General features: G+C 38.7%; 1 protein-coding gene across 2 annotated transcripts; it reads right to left on the bottom strand.

Annotated features, from left to right (window-relative positions):
* Positions 1-330: 330 nt before the first annotated feature.
* Positions 331-19,701, bottom strand: LOC113054253 (transforming acidic coiled-coil-containing protein 1-like). Of its 2 annotated transcripts, none has more exons than XM_026219669.1 (13): positions 19,491-19,701; positions 11,499-11,602; positions 7,116-8,121; positions 5,824-5,884; positions 5,094-5,253; positions 4,033-4,085; positions 3,566-3,700; positions 3,208-3,284; positions 3,054-3,097; positions 2,793-2,953; positions 2,598-2,704; positions 2,367-2,487; positions 331-2,269 (listed from the first exon to the last, which is right to left on the bottom strand). In XM_026219669.1, exons 1-13 carry the CDS (start codon positions 19,553-19,555, stop codon positions 2,201-2,203), a joined length of 2,163 nt encoding a protein of 720 aa, XP_026075454.1. In that variant the 5' UTR covers positions 19,556-19,701; the 3' UTR covers positions 331-2,200. The 2 variants fall into 2 exon arrangements, with proteins under 2 accessions (XP_026075454.1, XP_026075453.1); XM_026219668.1 differs by lacking the exon at positions 19,491-19,701 and adding an exon at positions 13,767-14,449.

The following is a 19,701-nucleotide window of genomic DNA, read 5'->3' as shown; positions in this document are numbered from 1 at the left end:
ACATCGTGATAATCATTGATACTATTACTGCCACATGCATCTATGCACTTTATAAGACTGTCAATTATTGCAATAAATGGTGACTGTTTACAACAGGATCCCATTAGTAAACATTTAATGCATTAACTAATAAATGAGCAATATATTTATTACAGTATATATTAATGTTAGTTAATAAAAATACCAAACTGTTGTTATTTCATGTTCATCTCAGATCCATTAAATTATATTAAGAGAAACAACTTTTGATTTTAATAAATGCTTTAGAATGTTAACAAATGAAACCTTACTGTAAAGTGTTAATAACAATACATGAAATTCTAAACCAGTGGTATCAAGCAAATGTGTACTTTATTCAGGGAATGCATTTATGCACAAAATATATATTAGTCAACTGGATTTCTGTGCAACTCTCTCTCTCTCTCTCGCTTGCTCTCTTCCACTTTACAAACATTTATTAAAACAATAAAATAGCAATATTCTTCTCATAAAAATATACACAGGTCAGTGAGTGCTGTAAACAACACCAACTCGCTCCTGAAACAACAACATGACAATTTACAGGCTCGACTTCTCCACACGACCCATTAACGTTTGGCACTCGGATAGCGGATTCATTTGGCAGTTGGTTATTCTGAGCTGAAATATTGCATAAGATAGCACAAAGGAATTGTGGGTCAAAAGGAAAAAGAAACAACAGCGAATTGAAAGCATCACTTTAGCATTAGGCACATACTTTAGCAAGTCTGGCAAAAGATTGTCAATTCTTGAAATGACTTCAGTGAATGTTTTGAATATGATTCGGTCCAGTTGACACAGCACAATAAAACAGAGTAAACTTGTGATAAACTCTGTACTTCATGCAGACTTTGCAACCAAAATAATTCATTAACAAAAGAAAGTTTAAGGGCTTTCTGTTAGGTTTGCTTTTGTGTTGTAAAATTCTGCAAGCAAGCATTTGATTGGATGACTATGACCACATTGCTAGAAATAAGTAACCCATCAGAACATCTAGTAATACCAGAGCTCGCTTTATATGATAAATTAAGATCATTTGGCACCTATGCACACAGAGAGTAAGAAAGCAGCGGATGGATCTGCAACCGTCTACAAACTCTCTTTAACAGAAGCTTTGAATATGCTAAAAGCTACTCCATGAAATAATATTCCAGGTTCAAGTCAAACTACAGCATTTGAGGCAGAACACTGACTAAAATGTCATTGAATAGTTCCTCTTTTTCTTTAGAAAAAAAGCAAAAATGTAGGCAATGGTGAGGCACTTACAATTAAAGCGAATGGGGCAATTTTTGGACGATTTAAAAGAAATTTGCAGCTTATAAATTTCATAAAAGTACTTACATTAATTATTCTGTTAAAACTTGAATATTATTTGAGCTCAAAAGCTGTTCAAGTCATCATTTTGGTGGTTTAGGGTTTAAGACTATGTTGGCATGTCAGCATAATCATAAAATTATTTTCAACCATACACAGAAAGCTTAGCATCTAATTTCACACTAAAATCATGGTAAAATGCATATGGTTTACTTCTTGTGGCTACATTACTAAAACAGTGAATATAGTAATGTTTACATCTACATTCACTTCCATTGTACAGTAAGTACCTTAATGTTACCCAGATTTTTGCTTTTTCATGGTAATCAACATCACACCACCAGTGCTGTCAACTGATCTTGAACTGAACTCGGGATATTTTTCAACTTGTATCAGGACCTCTAATATAGAACCAAATAATTACACCGGTTACAGTACTTTCCAATGCAAGTAATGTAACTAAAATTGTAAATAATATGATTTGCTCCCTCCATTATAAATAGCAGCAGTGTGATCATGTAAACTACGAACAAGGCCAGTGAGCGTCATCCCATGTCTGTTTCGTTCCACCTGAACACACACCCAGAGGGCTCTCCCAAACGCTCATACACACAGCTGCCATAACAGCCAGCAGAAAGTCATCAGAATCAGATATGTGGGTGGTTTTTCCCACCCTCTCCAAGAAACATATTATAGTCCAACATCAGCACTCTGTGAATCTGTAAAACAGTTGGGACTCTTTTATTTGATTCTTCAGCTCATATCTTGTTTCTTCCAGTGCCTGGAAAAGTGGCTCCTTCCCAAAATGGAAAAAAAAAGCAATGTGAGATCCAGCGGCGTTCTTGGTCAGGCTGGGTTCTCCTTCCTCTTAGTCCGTGGTGCCCATTTTTGCAATGAGCTCATCACAAATCTTAGTAAGCTCTTCAATCTCTTCATTCTGGAAAAATAATGTGGCTTTTAGATAATGATTTCTTAGAAAACTAAAAAGCTGATTTGCATGGGCTGTGGGTGACGGTGAATGTGTGAGAGTTCACCTTCTGTTCGAGCGCCCGCTCCAGGGACTCCACCTTCATCTGCTCTTTTCTCAGGCCAGCGTTCAGCGCCACGCTCTCTGCGTTAGCCTTAGATCGCACCTGAGCTATTTCCTCATTCGCTCTGCACAAACATACACATATCTGAGATCAATCAATATTATCAATAAAATACATAAGATTAAAGATAAAAAAATGCAGATGCATCACTTTAATGGCAAGTGTCATTCTTACTTGTCAAGTTTCTCCTCTGCGTGGATTTTGAGGGTCTGATAACGTTGTTCCTCCTGCCTCACGCGTGTGAGGTATTCCTGAGCGCACTTCTTTAGCACTTCCTCATTCTGACAAGAGACCAGCAGAAACATCTGGATGTGTCCAGAGGAATCATTTATATAGTCAGCACTTCAGACATTCAAGAAGATGTCTTACCTTCTTAAAGCCCTCGAGAACGGTCTTCATGTTTTCGTAGCGTCTGAACAGGTCAGAAAACGAGCGCTCCACAGAGTTGAGGTCGGCGAGGGCTTGATCTCTCTCCAGGGTTAACTGGTGGACGCTCTTCTGAGATCCTATGTTCTTTTGCTGCTCGTCTTCTGTATTGGGAAAAATTCCAGACAAAATAAATAAACAAAGTAACCTTTAAAATTTATATTCAGAATTGCATTGATCAGCTCTGAGAGGTAGATCACTCACCTATCATTTGAGCGACCGTCTTCTCATACTCATCCACTATTTTCCTAAGGAAATCAGTAAATAAATGTTAGAATGTTTCATTGTAGGGACTGTACTGTGTGGGCATAAAACCTTCTCCGGTGCATTCTGGGAAGGGTTCTAGATTGTGATGTACCTCATTTCAGTGACCTCCAGTCTACTCTCCTCATATTTCCTCTTCCACTCACTGGCTTCAATCTCTTTGGCAATTATCTACGGGTACAAAAACATACTTTTATAAACAGTCCATCACAAGTCGAAACACTTTTTAATTTAATTTAAAACTACATTAAAATTTTAATTTTAATTTTTAAATTTACAATTTAAATTTTTTTAATAAAAATAAAATTTGTGAAAAAATATTCAAATAGTAATTATTTGAATAATTAAAAGTAAATACAATTCAAAAAGTACAATAAATAATTATTATTTGTTGTTTAATGGCTTTACATGTGTTTACATGTACTGTAGATTGTAACAGGACTGAGGACTACCTCTTCTCTGATCAGTGTGAGCACTGCTGCTTTGTCTATCTCACTGAGACGGATCGAATCCAGCCCTGGACTCGTCTTCACTGTGGTCTCACTGTCTGTAGAGCTGAGAGTCTGACTCTTACACAAACTCTCGCTCTGCAGAGTAAACACAATCAGAGAAAAAACTTTAGTTAGCATTTCACTTTGAAATATATTTATTATACCTTCTGCATTTATCAATTCTAATACCAAATTTTTTGGTGAGGTGAAACAATGACTACACTCTTTCCTCTGACCCAGTTATTAGCTTGCCCTTGGGCAGATTAAGGCCCGTGGACATCATAATCCTATTAATGGGTTAATAATTATGAATCCTTATCAGGCAGAAATGCACCTCTGCTAGGAGTTAATGTGTTGAACTTAGTCATACAAAAATGGGATGAATATCATATGCCATATCTAATAGACACTAACAAAACAGAACTTACAGGAGAGGAAAGCTCCTTCTCATCAAACTGGTCTGTTATGCCCACTGGCAGGTCTGAAAAGAAAGGCAGATTATTACTGACTCTAACATTTCCCACTATTTTATCATTAGTTTTGTTGTTGCTGATACTTTGCAAGTGGACAATGATTTCTGAAAATATTCAACAGTTAAAAGTATGTGAACAGTTTATAACAGTCTCTGTGGTTTACAATTAAGATAATATAAAAATAATCCATAAAGTAGCCAATAGAGGGCAGCACAGACTCTAGTAAGATACTTGAATTCAGAAGCGTTTACTTCTGCATTTATTTACACGTTTTATTGAAAGAAAATAAAATAAATAAAAAGAAAACAAAGGATCAAACATTAAACGACAAATCCTAACGATTTTAACTTTTGTAGAATTTCTTGGTCAAATTCAGAAGTATCCATGTAGGGCGGAACTTAATTGTACACACTGTGATTTGATTGGATCATGTAAAGGGAATGCTATGATCTTATTGGTTAAAACGATTGCTTCAAGCCCTTCAGTCTTAGACACAACGTCACCAGGGAAATAAAAAACGGACTAGTTTCTGAGGCTAATAAATCCACATTTTTATAAAACAATATGACAACAAACATCTTTCTTTTAGAATAATGTCTTTTTGATCTAAAATAGTCTTTTAACAAGGTAACCAGGAACATTTCTTCAATATCTGTGACACTGAACTTGTCAACTTGTGACAAAGAACACAATCTTGGCAAACTTATGCTCTCATGTATCACAAAAGATACTAATTAAAATGTAATGGGAATAACAGGACTAACTGTTTAATGGACAAATTAATGTGCCAACAGAACAGAGGGCCGTTCTTTTTTCCTGAAAAGGAGAGAGAGAAGCAAGCAGAACAAGTCTGTTTCCCATTCATAAGAGTTCCGTGTCTGTCCAACCTAACAGAGCAGTGCTTGTTAAACCTCATTAATGACAGATTGCCCCAGTCTCTAATGATTATTGATTTATTATCCAAGCATAAACACTGCAGTACTACAAGTAGAGCAGACAGAGCACTTCTCGCTCACCGTCTGCAGTCTTGGTACAGATGGTTGTTTTGGTGCAGTCTGAAAACTCCTCTGGCCCGTCCTTCTGGCCCAGGACAGTGGAGGCTAACTTCTCCTCATCTGTGGCGTGATGGACACGGTGGGGCAGTTTAGATGCAGGATCTTCCTGCACATCTTTCTCCTGTGATATAGAAAGTGAATAAGAATTTTTTATAGATGATATACATTGATATATGGTCATACTTCACAGGTTTTGCAATGATGGTAAACTAATTTTTTTCTTTCTTCCTGCGAACAAAATAGCACTGCAGTTCATCTGTGAATGGGCAAAATATTTCAACACTCTAAAAAAATGAGCCATAGCCCTTCAGACTTTTTTCTCCTGATAGAGTCTTAAACTCTCTGGGACAAAAGCACAGGCAGACAAGTGACCCGTTTTGGGAACTGCTGGCAATTCTGTTTCAGTTTGTGTTGTGTACATATACACACACACAGAGAGAGAGAGAGAGAGAGAGAGAGAGAGAGAGAGAAAGAGAGAGAGAAAGAGAGAGAGAGGGAGGGAACAAGGAGGATGTTTGCTGAGTCACTGCAGTAACCATTAAGTAAAAGAAAATACAGCAAATCTAGAAGCTTTGTATACATTATATACATATTATGTTATGCTTTTGCAGTCCTGTACATATGCATGTAAAAGATGCACAAACCAAGAAACATAAAATTTGCAGTTTGCTGGACAGTGTTGAAATGATACCTGATTGCAGACATCCAGGACTAAGGACTGATTCTCATACTTCTTTACTTTACATGAGTTCCTGCAGAAAAGAATATTGACAGAATCAGTGTATGCTTCCAAGAAACACTGAAAAACCTTTTAGCAAGCACTTGTATTGTATTGATAGCAGTAATACCGATAGTATCAGATCTGGCTGATCGGACGACATTTGATTATATTTTGCTCTCGTTTAGAATATTTTGCCAATGTATAATGCACATTTTATTACTTTATTTTCTAAACCATTTTCAGGGGTGTATGAAGAAAAAAAAATATTTAAACATCTTTATCTTCTGTCTTGGTCTCCTTAAACGTGCACATATTTGTTTTTCATTTCCAACTGCCCCAAAAAAGTTTTAAGGATAAACATGTTAAAAATGATGTACACTAACATCAGATAAAAACTCCAGTCATATAATTCCCCTGTATAAAGCTGTATTACTTTCTACACGGTGGTCCCATTTCTTGATTGTCACCATGTTGAGATCACATGACCAAATACCACTCAATGTACAGATCTTGTTAAACCCATTATTTATCATACTTTTTTAGGCTGCAATATAAATAAATAATGGGCGACAAATATGCCTGCAAATATGGTAGTTATAAATGGTAGTTATACAATAGCATCGGGAACCAAAGACTTTTGCTCTTCACAAGATGCCTGCAGGTCTCAAATGCAAGACAACAGTGAAAATATGGAAAGGAGGGCAGGAGAGGATACTTACAATAGAAAACAGAGAAACCGCGCTTGCTCAGTGATCCTGAGGACAGTATGACAGAGGAAGGGACAGGGGAGGTAGGAAGTACACACAGAGGACGGGATGTGGAGAGGGGACGTGCCGTCAGACATTAGAGGGCAAGATAGAAGCATGAAGAAAACAAGTAGGAGTGAGTTTAACCTTCCTGACTTTCACAAACGATTAGGAGTTAGTTTGTAGAGGGGATGCCATAGTTTAGAGGAAAGTGTGAATTGTAAACACTGGGACAGTGTAAACAAGACTTTGCTATTGTAGTCTACATGGGAAAAACTATTGTGCAACATGAAAGATGCATGATTAGACAACAACAACAACTGAGATGTTGAAAAGAAAGGGTAGCATACCAACGGTAAATAACACAAAAGGTGTGACTGATGTGTTGATAATGTTTAGTAGGTGAAAATTGCTCCATCACTTATTTTATGCAGAGTAGCTAGGTTACATGCAAAAAAGCCACAGATGCAACACAGAAGATACGTTTCGCCTGTCTGTCTAGCATCTGTCACTCACGTGATGATCCGGTCTGTGTTTTTCTTCTGAGACTGTGCTGCTTTCTTCCGCTGCTCCACTGTTCCCTCTGGTTTGTGTTTGTCCGTAGGCTTCTCAGTCGTTGGTTTAATCGTGTCATTTCCACCGAAGGTCTTTGATGGCTTGAAAGGATCAATAGAGTCATCAAAGTTATCAGGGTCGAAATGATATGATGTTTTAGGAAGTGTTGGCGAGTTATTAAGTTTACTGTTCCCACCAAAAGGATCAAAGCTGGGATCATCCCACTGACTTGGGTCAAAGTTGTAGGATTTCTTAGGAATAGGAATATCATCAACGCTCATGGGAGCCACATTCTCAGTTGGCGGTTGGTCTTGTTCTGATGATGTCTCTGGTGGTGGAGCTGTGGTCTCTGCAGCTTTTGGTCTTTGTTTTTTTGGAGTAGTCAGCTTGCTGCTTGTCCTCTTTCCAGACTTCTTGGGTGGAGGTCGCTTTGCTTCGGCATCATCAAGTCCAAACTCCATCATTACTGGCTGAGCGGGCATTTCGTCCATTAACTCTGTTTTAGGAATACTGGCATTGGCAGGTGAGGAGTTCTGAAACTTGGACCCTTCAGTCACGAATTGATTTATAGTATCATCACACTGATCAGGGTCAAATTTGTAGCTCCCCTTTGGAAGTATCGGAGGATCGTCATCCACCTCGTTGGGGTCGACTCCATTCAGTGGGGCCTTCACCTTAAGGGAAGGAGGTCTAGGCTTGAGGGACTTGGTCTGTGGCTTTGAGGATGGCTCTTTAATGTGACCGTTGCAGATGTTGGTGTCATCTGTTGTTCCTGCTTCAGCAGGATCGGGTTGATCCATATCCATGTCAGCAGAGGAAGGCTGGTTCCTGAGTTTCAGGGTTGGGGTTTGGTCCACATTGCTCTGTCGCACCACCGAGGCAGGTGCATCCTCAGGAAAACTCTCGTGCAGGGTCAGGTTCTGGGTTTTGGCTGTGATGGAGCTCAACTGATTTATTTCTGGGAAACCTGTCAAAAGTAGAAGAGGTAATAATTTTATCATGGGCCACAAATTGTTGAAAACAAACCCTGTTGAAACTTGTATACAACAATATGTTACAGAATATTGCAGCATACACATCTAATAATATTTTTCTTGTCATTTCAGGGTGTCTGTACTTTTCCTTTTATATGTTCTTAGAGCACATAAAGTATACTCTATTGTTAGCCTATGGAGAACATTTAAAGAACAGACTTCCTTACGACAGAAAAGGCAGGAAATGCTTCGCTCAGGATGCAAAGAGCTGAACAATAGTCCTCCCTTCCCTGTCTCCAACAGGCATAAAAAACACAACCATTTTAGATGTACTGAAAAGAAGCCTGCCTTTTTCTGCCTTGATACAATGAAAAACTGCCTCAACAACTGTACCAATTCAAGCGGCTCTAGAATGATACACTACACATCTACATGTGAAATTATGTCTATACTCAAAGTAGCCATTTAGAAACACTTTCCATTGACAAACAGTCCTGCTGGCAGTCATCACTGAGCTGTGATGCAACAGTCTGTTGCTTAGAGACAGGAAGAGACAGTCTATTTATAAATGAGATTTATGACCTCCGATTGAGGCAGCTTTGAGAAATACTAGCTGTTATCTGTTCAAAATATTGACATACAAGAAAGAACATGTCCAGTGGTGAAGAGACCGTTTCTCACAGTTGAACTTGTGAGTTCAGTTAGTGCTAACACGACATGAGTTGTGAAGTTGTTTGAGGGATATCTATAGTGGTTGATGGTCTGAGGTGGTAACCGAAGGGTTGCTGGTTTGATCCTCACAAGGACTAAGCCATGAGCCATGTCTACTGTACTCTTATGTAAGGCACTTAACCACAGATTTCTTCAGGGGACTGACTTGTAAAAAGTTCTTAGCACCATTCTAGATTAACATAACATGAAAACCACATAAAAACACAACTTTTAGTCTGGCAACTGTAAGGCAATGGTATACTGGACAAAAGAGGAACTTGAGTTTTACCAACTATCATTGTAGGGAACTAGTTTTGTGTGTATGAAATTAAATCAACTGCTGACTTCAGCACTGTAATGACAATATTTCACTCACAGACCTTCCATAAGTCCTCTCCAATGCCCACACCCAGTCTTCCTGCTGATTCTGCTCTTTCTCTCAGCACTTTTAAAGTGTGATCACTCTTGACATCACTTCCAGAGGTCAAGGTCATATTCTACATTTATAAACTCACTAATTTCTGCAAAGGATAAACCTTTTGACAGGTGTGATCCATAATATCCCTGTAAGTTCTGTGACCTCTTTTAAGCAGCTCTATGTTTTATTTACTATGCCAATTTAGGGTCATGAAATTCATTCCTATTCTGTAGGTAACAAATGTTGTAGCAGTTTGCACACCAGATAAGGATGGCTGTTAAATGCTGTTCCACAACCAGAAACATCCAGGCTACGAAAACAGCAGTTGCTATTTGAACAAGCAACGCCAATGAAGAAGAATCATCAGGCACGATGCTACTGGTTATGCAACCAGCACTAGAGGATGTTACTTGAGCGTTCTCTTCGTGGTAGAAGTGTGATGCCTCAACAATGTTTATTTCATCAAAACAGAAAGAGCCTGGTATGGACAGCATGAGCTAATATATTCAAAACACAAATGCATTTCAGAGCCATTATATAACATAACTAAAATAAGAACACTCATCCAAGGCTAATGCATAATGCTGTCACAACATATTACTCTTAAAAGATACCACACACACAACAGCCATAAAAATTAAACTGTACATGACTGAGCTTGATCTAGAGTAGAACAGGCAATTGTACAGTAAATAATGATCGTTTACTCTGACGTCAAAAAGCAACAAATGTGAGCAAGAGTTTATATCTGACTTTAAGCTGAAGACGCAGCTGGATTTGGTGTCTGGGGTGGAGATGGCACAATGAGGCTTCTGTTTACATAACCACAAATTCTGGCTAAAGCACTGCTAGCCATGAAAATGTGTGTTCCAGACGACTAACACTGGCGTATGTCTGTACAGCTGTGAGGATGAGGATGTCTGTGGTGGAAACTGGATTGTGCTCTGCTAGAACCAGACTTTTACTGGCTGTCTGCTCAAGCAATCCAAACCACGATACGTAGGCTTGGAAAAGCTACTTCTGTTAGCCTAAAGTATGCTGGATTTCTCACAAAACTCACAAAAAACAATCAAGCTTCTGGAGAAAAATGATTAAACTAGAAAAATGGCACAAGTGAGCTAGCAACCCTAGTTTTATGTCAGTGAGTGAAAATGTGTGTTGAAAACTGTCTGTGTGTGGCATTTAGAGCAAAGAATTAAATCACATGATGTTCTTTGCTGTGAGCCTTTGACCTTATCCATTGATGAACGTGCTCTGAGAGGAGCAGGCGCTTTTGTTCAATTCCAAACTCCTGAATTCCAAGCTGTGCGCTTTTCCCACACTGGGTCAGGGGCCTCTCTTTATCCAACCCCCTATTTTCCAACCTCAAAACATTACTAATACTGTCTGCAATGATTAAAATCAGGCTGAGGTCAAAATGCATCGATGCTGTTGAATCTTTGAAGGGCCAACCGAAATTTCTTCATCCTCACCCATGAAACCACTGGAAGGCTTCATCAGAGCTTCACCCAGAGTCTAAAATAAGGCTTTAGATAAAAACAACAGAAAGATGCATGTGTTTTCATGTATTCTCTTAACGGTAGAGACAAGTCCAATTTAAGAGCGTTTATGAGATTGTAATGGGCAGATAAATTCCTCAAAAAAGTCTGGGGAAGTGCAGCTGTTTTGGGTTAGTGATATGGTACACTCCCCTGAATTTGGACACATGTCTGATGGCAGAGAGGAACATTTTAAGAAAACAAGGCAAGCGTTTAAGTAAAAGAAACTGTTCTGTATAAGGAATTGGATTGTGAATCTATGAGTGTCAAAATCTAGCTTGGAAGACAGACAGGTCTTATGAATGGTGCCCAATTTGCAAACAAATTCTTTTTCATGATTCAGTCAAACCAATGCTAAAAATGTTCGCAATTTTTCCACTCAATCATAAGGGAGAACGTTCTCTCTTTTGATTTATTAGATAAAGTATAATTTATACTAAAAATATAATTTTGGTCCAACATGCCCATGTTCCCAGCACTGCTAAGGAATGACAATAAATGCTACCTTCAATACACTGGTAACAAGATCACACATATAGTACAACACACACACACAAAACCACATAGATACAAACTTTAGTCTTGTTGCCATGGTAACATCACACTGCATGAGAGGAACAGAGGCACATGCAGCGACAGGTGCTCTGTGGCATCTCTAAATCTACTGTCTGTGTCGATGGCTCTTAGTTAAGTCTTCTTTTACCTGTGCTCTCTGTGATTGGTTCATCCAGTGTGGATGGCTCTTTATATGGCTGATGAACAGGCGTCTCAGCTTCAGGCGTTTCAAACTGGCCTTCTGAGTCCGAACTGAAGGAAAATGAAGAAAAAAAAAGTTTGGTTAGTATACATCTTTGATCCACACTCTGTTGACAAAAGGACATTGCCTGGCATAGCTTGATTTAAATGGATGGATAATGTTGATCTCGGATCAGGGGTGGTCAGTATAAAACAAACTCATCAAATTATATCAATATTTAATGACACATTTTGCGCATGTGGCTTAAAGCTTTAGCCTTGGGTGAATTGAAACTGAACTGAGCACATCATGTCCTCATTATATAACAGCGTTTCCCAGCTGTGACACCAATACTTTCTGCATATTATGGTTTATCAGGTCTGTTTTTAAGTTTTTTTGTGAGGTAACACTGAAGAGCTTTCTAGATTAAAGCAACAGATCACCCAAAAATTTTAATTCTCCATTAAAACGACTTGCTGATCCTTATGTTTTCCCGAATCCATATGACCTTATTTCTTCAATGGAAAACAAAAGAAGCATTATGCAATTAGGCCTTCACGTTTCAGAAAGGACATAAAAGTGTCACAAAAGCAGACCAGATGACCCTTTGTGCTTTTTAAGTTAAAGGAATAATGATTTCAACTTGTTACATATGACTTCTTAAACTTATTAGGACCCAGTCAATGTAACTGAATGAAAAAAGGGCAAACACTAGTTGTCATATAGACAATATTTTAATGTTTGAGCATAATGGTCATGAAGTTGAATGAGTTGAAGGGGAAGAATTGTTCATTTAGTATGTGTGTGTGTGTGTGTGTGCAAAATCAGTCCCCAAAGTCTGGGAGAACTGCCCAGTCTTGTCACACTAGGGCACCTGCAGTCCCATAATACCGTTAGGGAAGTAACACAAGCAGTAACACAACAGACAAGAACCTTGTGTAATTTATGCTATTAAAAGGTTTAGAAGAAAAAGCAAAATTATCCATTTCGTTCCGCTGTTCCCTTATTCTAACTGGGCGAACGCAAACACAACACAAACCACTCGACTACATCACACACAACTCATGCTGCTTGTATTGACTAACACTGAGCTCCATAGAAATTAGTAGATCTCTACAGAATGTGTGGGTGGCTTACTGTGTGTTTTTCTAACTTTCGTGATCCTGTCACTCTTTTGGGCCATTGTTCAGCTCTGTGTCGTGATTAATTTGCGGCAGTCTCTCACGCTGCGAGGTGTTAGGAAAGAAAGGACTCTTCCTGGAAAGAAATGTTAGCAGACATCTTAACAACAGCACATGGACGGGATGTCAACAACACGGCTTCGGGAAAACAAGCCAAACAACTTTTTGCCTAGATGATACGTATTATACTAATATTACGTAAACAAAAATAAAGATAAACTACATTTTTGCATTCAAGTCTATCAAAACAATGTTAGGGTTATGCTTAAAAAAATAGCATGTCTATCGCACAAAGATGTTGGACGGCCTAAACTCCAAAGCTTAATAGTCAGGAACAGGAATGTCTTAAAATCTTCAGCCCCAAGTATGAGCGGTAGCAATATAAATGCTAGTCATAGCATGAACCAATGAAGCAGAGTAATAGACAAATAAGTGTCGTCTTTTTAACAAAAGAAAACAGAGCTGGGAAAGAGAGTGTTATCTATGGCCAAGGAAACTCGCCTTGTCACAGTTGGGGGGTTGGGAGAGGAGAACGCTTAAATTCTGATCTTTATCTGAGCACAGGGACACATTAGACTAACAGCTAGACACTGAGCCATGCACACTTCCTAAGGAAATCCCCCAATGAAGTTGAAAACACCCACAAACACACCAAGAACGCACGTGTAGATGAACAAACGTTTCCCCAACCGTGACTAGAGCACCATCAGACATGGACATTCAGAGCCTCTGATCTCGGATTGCTCTGATCCATGTGGCCGACTGCTAAGCCATGGCTGTCTGCACAACCTCTCAGAACAGTTAACACCATCATCTGACTCAAACAGGTGGCTCTGGGGGCAGTTTTTCTAAGGTTGGCCTCTAGGGTTTGATCTTGGACCCGTTTTCAAAGTAAGGACTTGATGTAAGAAAATAACTAACGAGCATTATAAATTACTGATATCCCACACGTCCTTTCTTAAAAGCAACCTGAAACCCCAACTTCATATCCCCCTGTAGAACACATCCTCGTTTTCTTGCTCATGCCATGGAGTTAACAAGAAACTAGACTTGCCTGCAGCCATGTGATCTTTCATCGTCCTCTTGATCTCCTTGCAAAGCCTCTCGTGTCTCTTCTTGAAGGGCTTCGTCGTCCATCCCCAAACCAGTCTCACCTTCTTCCTCCCCTCCTCCTCGAACGGCTGACCAGGTCCATTTGGCCCACTGCACTGGTGACAGCCAAGACATCTTTGACCTCTTACTGGTGACACGCCAAGTGTCTACAGGAACAGCTTGTGGGCGAATCCAAACAAGTGAGTCAGTCTCCCCTTGCTTCTATTTCTCTCCTCCTTTCTTGCAGATGTTTTTTCTCAGTGGCAGGCAATGCTTTACGTGGTCTTGAAGCCGAGCTTCATGTTTTCATCTCAAAAGCCTCACTGCTTCCTTCCTCTCATGCGACTGTTGATGTTGAGTTCTCTCGCGGCTTCCTCTATCTCGGCGCAGCTGAGTAACGAAGAGTTCGCAGTCTCCTTCTTTCCCCTCACAGACTCCCACAGCAAAGATCAGCTGGCTGCCAGTTAACTCCCCGGTCCACCCCTCCTTTTTGGGATCAGACTATTGAGAAGAATCTAATGGGGGGAGGAGAATAGAGAACGCCTGTATCTCTGCTCCAGCTGATTCAACAGCACCCGTGGTGTAGGAATGGTAGCTTCCTTCGCAAGCAGAACTGCCTCTCATGAAAGGCAGAAGGGAACACAAACCGAGACTGAAGAGAAGGGAAAGGGGGGCTCCATGGTTTCGGTGTGGAGACTGTGGAATGCAAGGCTGAGCTCCTCCTCTATCTTTTTTCCATTAACCATCTCTAGCCTTGAGCTCCAGCTCACAACCAGGAAAACCTGTTCTCTCACTTGTCTTTTATACATTGCAACCTGTCTGGAATCCCTCAGCAGATCACCTGAGGAAGACCATTTATTCCCAATATTCCCTTTCTAATGGGAAATAGACCACTATAGCTCTACAGTATCTAAACAAAACAAAAGTCCTGAGCTAGCCTTGAAAAATCAAACACAAATAAAAGGTTTATAACATGAACTAAGTGCTCTCGGTGTGTACATTGCATAATCTGAATCAGGATAATACAGTGTTTAAGGATTTAGTTGGATACTGCACCAAGTATCTCCATTCTGCACCACAACCACATCCTTTGATCACTGTCAACAGACTTAAAATACAACCCCAGAGAGGCCTTGTTGCCATCACAAAGTAAATCCGCACAACCAGAGCAACAGTTCTCAAGGCTGTAACATGATTGATCGTGAAGATGTCCCTTAAAGCCTTGGGGTAACATATATCTGAACTCCATGTAGATGATGGGTCATTCCACACAAGTCGTCTGCCGATATTTCTTAGAAAGCCTGTACCAGAATACTTGCTAATGCTAATTGTGAAATTGACATCTCCTTTCAAGGCTTGGATTTCTTAGAGCCATTTCACTTACATTCGTACGTAAATGAGTGTATGATGTTTTGGTGAAGAGATTGGATAAAGCAAGCAATTTTCATTGGAGGGGACTTTTCCTTATAAAAGCCCACCCATATACGTTAAGGAGCGTTTTGTGAGGTTTTAATTCCACATGCTTAGGATATGAGGCTAAGATTCCGTTATGCAAGTTGAGGAGGACTGCACAAGGAGGTCTCACATTTCAAACACACGTGGAAAACTTGGCAGGAGACACCACAGAAGCCGGAATAAAAGAAAACACAATATAAGATAAAACAGGCCACTGAAGAAAGTGCTTCTCAAAAGAAACGTTGCTCTATTTCCCCAAAACAATGACTGGGCACACATCTCAGAACATTTACCGTTAACAAGACACTAAGCAACCCACACGGACCTAAATATGATGGTTTCTCAGATCATTTTGGTCAGAGGGAAAAGTCTTTAGGGAGTGTGCATCTGTGCTTCTAATTACAGATTCTACATTTGGAGAATTGAACAGATTGAAGCCATAGAAGCTCTGTTTAGATCCACCCAACAGCCTGTGAGAGTGAGTTTTACATTTTTCTGTCTAGAGACGCTCTGCTTTATGAAAGCCACTTCTGTCAATCCCAAAAGTAGCATTTTGGAATCTTTATAACATACCTGAAAGGAACTGAGCCAAGATTCCAACATATGGGATTCTAATAATTTAAAGTGTTGCTGCATTTTTAACAAAAATCAGAAGCAACCCAAAAAGACTTTCTTTTAAATTATGTGATGTGATTGATAAAAAAAAATTAAGGGTAAACTGACTAATTAACACTTGATATTTTTTTGTTCGGGCCACTTTATTTCCCAAACACAGCTGTTACGGCTGTTACTATGAACTTGTGATGTCAGGCCAGTTTACCACATCATAACAATGACGCTCTCTGATAACCTTCAGGGCATCATATTTCTGTGTTCAGTGCCAGGCTCAGCACGATATCTCATAAGCTCTCAGCATCCAATCTTGGTAGAGTGTGAATGACGACATCTGCTACTAGGGAGACTTCATTGCATTAGCTAAGACTACATCATCACAAACTTATTCAACTGCAGGATTAGAAATATGTTGAGAACATTTGAAACAAGCATCATATGAAAAGATGCCTTTAAGAAGCAATTCCTTCCTCGTTATTTAGCCTTTAAGGAATTATTAGATCTGTAGAAGAGAGATGTGATAACAGGCGGCCAGAACTAGACTGAGGCAGAAGCACACCAGTAAGGGAGCAGAGTCATCTTACATAACAAATCTTCACTGGTGTGAGAAATTGTAGTATTATTGTCATTTGTGTCAGAATGGAGCTCATGCATCCAGAACAACACATCTTCACATGTCTGCACTCCATCGTTTACTAACGGGAGCCAAAAATAGCTCAGTCCACTTAACAAACACTCTTAACTCTTAACATTTCCAGAAAAGACTGGAACATGTTGACCAATAAATGGTCACCTCTCCAATGCTGATAGGCTTCGTGTTACTTAATCTATATAAAGCCATATAGAGATCCAGTCTATTTGTAGCCGAGCAATCATTGTTATTTTTACTGGAGTCACAAGACCGGGAGAACAGCTGTCCAAAAACAACTCACATGAGAAAAAAAAAAAAACACTTGCTTTAGAGCAATGGTGTATCTCAATGTGTCCAGAAACACTCAGTTTAGTGTTTATTACTGGTTTGATATAGGAGCTCAACATGAGATTTTGCTTAGATTGCAATCAAAAATTATCAGTTTGCTATGATATAAGCAAACATAAGAGGAGCATTAGCAAGATTTTAATTACTGAAATTATTTAGCCAAACTTTTTGGATGGTATTAATTAGGGAAGATGGAAAGTTGAAAAATGTGACAGTGTTTAAATTTTAATATATTTAGAATTTTGCAGAATTATGGTGGGAGTTTGCTCTAGAAAAACAAAACAAAACAAAAAAACAATCCTTTAAGCACTGCATACAGTAGGTTAAAACCAACCTCTTCCCTCATGAGGTGTAGTCTAAAGTCACAGAGCCACCTGGTGGTGAAAAACTGAACTACTTCTAATGCTACAATGAGTGATTTAAAGGGGAACTATCTTTAATCATACATCAACTATATAAACTTCAAGCTTTAATAAATCCGAAATTAGGTAATTGTGTCGGTGTCTCTCTTTCTCAGTTTTTTTTTTACAACTATTTTTACATTTTCTTTTATGTTCATGATACACCAACACCATCATTTAATTGAGTTAATTTGCCTCATTTGATTTAGATCTGTAATAGTGCCTGTTTCAGCTAGCTAGGAGTGTCTAATGTACAAAAACGTGGCTAAAGTAGATTAAGTAGTTATGTTTACTCATTTAAAAGATTAAGCATTGAACCAAAATGTTTTGAACCAATAACTTCTGAAAAAAATTTTAGCTGCTGAAAATGCAGCACACTGGCCACATCTGCTGTTTAAATGGAGATATATGCAAGCAGATTTTTATTTAAGGTTCATACTTTTCTATATTATAATATCAAGTTTATCCTATAGTTTCACTAAATATAAAGCAGCACAGCTGTTTTATCCTGAGCAGCAATTCTGCATTTTTGAATGATTTTTAAAGGATCATGTGACACTGAAGACTGGAGTAATCCTGAAAGTTAAGCTTTACGTCACAGAAATAAATTACAATTTTAAATATACGCAAGCAGAAAACTGTTATTTACAAATTTTAACAATATTTCACAAGATTACCTTTTTTACTTTTAAAACAAATACTTTAGTGAGCATTAGAGACTTAAAATATTTAAAAATCTTTGAACCAAATTTTTAAACAGTATGTATTGGTAGATTTTAATCCATTAACTCAATGCTTTCATAAACATCCTCAACTTGTACCCTTTAATTGCAAGGTTTTTTTTTTTTTTTTTTTTTTGAGGTATGCCGTTACTACTGGTGCTATGTGTAGCACAACTTGACATAATACACTTACAATATAGAAACTCAGCACAAGTATGTGATTGTCTATGAACAGCCTTAATCATATGTATGAATGCAGAATATAATTTCAACATTCACCCTCCGACCCCAAAACCCCAAGCTATTCCTCCGGCCCTCGACCCTCTCCAAACAGAACCAACATTCATCAGACGACCTCCTTATTAACAATACATTTAAAAAGAAAGGAATGTTTGTTTGAGCAGACAATTCTGTCTTTCTCAAACTTAAACTGTAATATTACTAACTTCAGAATGACCCAGTTATAAACAACGCCGGACATTTTAGACCTGCACTCTGGGAAAATGGAAACATTGATTAAAGTGTCCTTCTAAGAAGTGTTACCAGCATGAAAGATGCTATTTTTAGGGTCTGTTTGTACAACAAACCCTGCACAGAATGAAAGCCTGACAAGTAAAAAACGTTCAGTCATGATCTGCCATAAAACGTCTTGCAAACTGGACCCAATCAGATACATCATGTGTCAGATTTTCTAATTCAAATGCAATTTATTAAACACAAACTCAATGAACTCGGGGTCACATAAGGAGAATTTCCCATGAAAAAAACTACACAGTGCAGTTTAGTGCACTACAACTTGAACTTGAAGAGATTATGATTCATCAGTACTTTTGAATATGAAAATAAGCTACACAAATGATGTCACATCAAATCGATCTAACACTCAAGAAGAACTTCTGACTAGCTGAGGTGTCATTTTTACACCTTTACAACCCACTGCAGATGGTAATGCAATAAGGTTTATGGATGCTTTTTAAGACATAAACAAATTCTGTGAGCATGAGCATGATCCACTAAAGATACTTTCCAAGAACGCTCCAATAAAGCAGTCACGCCAATATTATCATGCTTACAGTAACGTCTCGCTAAATAAAAGATGTTTAAATAGGCTAGACTGCAAAAAGGCCTGAAACTAGTCAGTGTACAAAAAAAGGCATGGGGTTATTTACACAAGAGCTGGGGTTTGCTTTTACCAAAGCATTGCGTTACATTAAGACAATTAATTTAAACATTTCTAAGAAGTCTGTGATTGAAGCCTGTTTTATGCAAAACCACCATAGAAAGGACACATTTTAACCCTTGCACGTTCCCAGAATTCATTTTAACCCATGAGAAACTTCACCAGCATGACGGCCACACCTATGGTGTCACACCATGCACTGGGAAGTGTTAGCAAACACAACACATGAAATGATGTCTCGAATCTAAGCAGGTACAATATTAACAGAGTGTTACTGCACATATACACATGACATCTATCATATAAAGTTAAAATAAGAAATACATGTCAAACTTACATGCTAACGCTCTTCTGTTTTATGGGGTTTGTCCCATTGCCCTTCTTGCTTTGGGATCCCCCCATGATGTCGGTCTGTTTAGAACGTGTACAACTAACTTCAACTATATTCTCAAGATGGTCCTAGAAGGTGTAGCTGGCTCATTCTGGCTCCTGTCCCACAGTTTGAGTCTTACAGCCCAGTGCTACAGCAGTGACGCTGCAAAGTGTGT

Source organism: Carassius auratus, chromosome 35 (genome assembly GCF_003368295.1).
Source record: "Carassius auratus strain Wakin chromosome 35, ASM336829v1, whole genome shotgun sequence".
NCBI classification, from domain to species: Eukaryota; Metazoa; Chordata; class Actinopteri; order Cypriniformes; family Cyprinidae; genus Carassius; species Carassius auratus.
This window is presented reverse-complemented; position numbering and strand designations above follow the sequence as displayed.

What these genes read in the sequence shown, in the direction of transcription:
- LOC113054253 (XM_026219668.1), bottom strand. Translation starts at nt 13,939, where the DNA reads ATGTCTTGGCTGTCACCAGTGCAGTGGGCCAAATGGACCTGGTCAGCC. An exon ending in TCACACTGATCAGAGAAGAG is followed by an intron (nt 3,285 to 3,565) that starts GTAGTCCTCAGT and finishes TTGTACCCGTAG; the next exon opens with ATAATTGCCAAAGAGATTGA. An exon ending in TTCTCGAGGGCTTTAAGAAG is followed by an intron (nt 2,705 to 2,792) that starts GTAAGACATCTT and finishes GTCTCTTGTCAG; the next exon opens with AATGAGGAAGTGCTAAAGAA.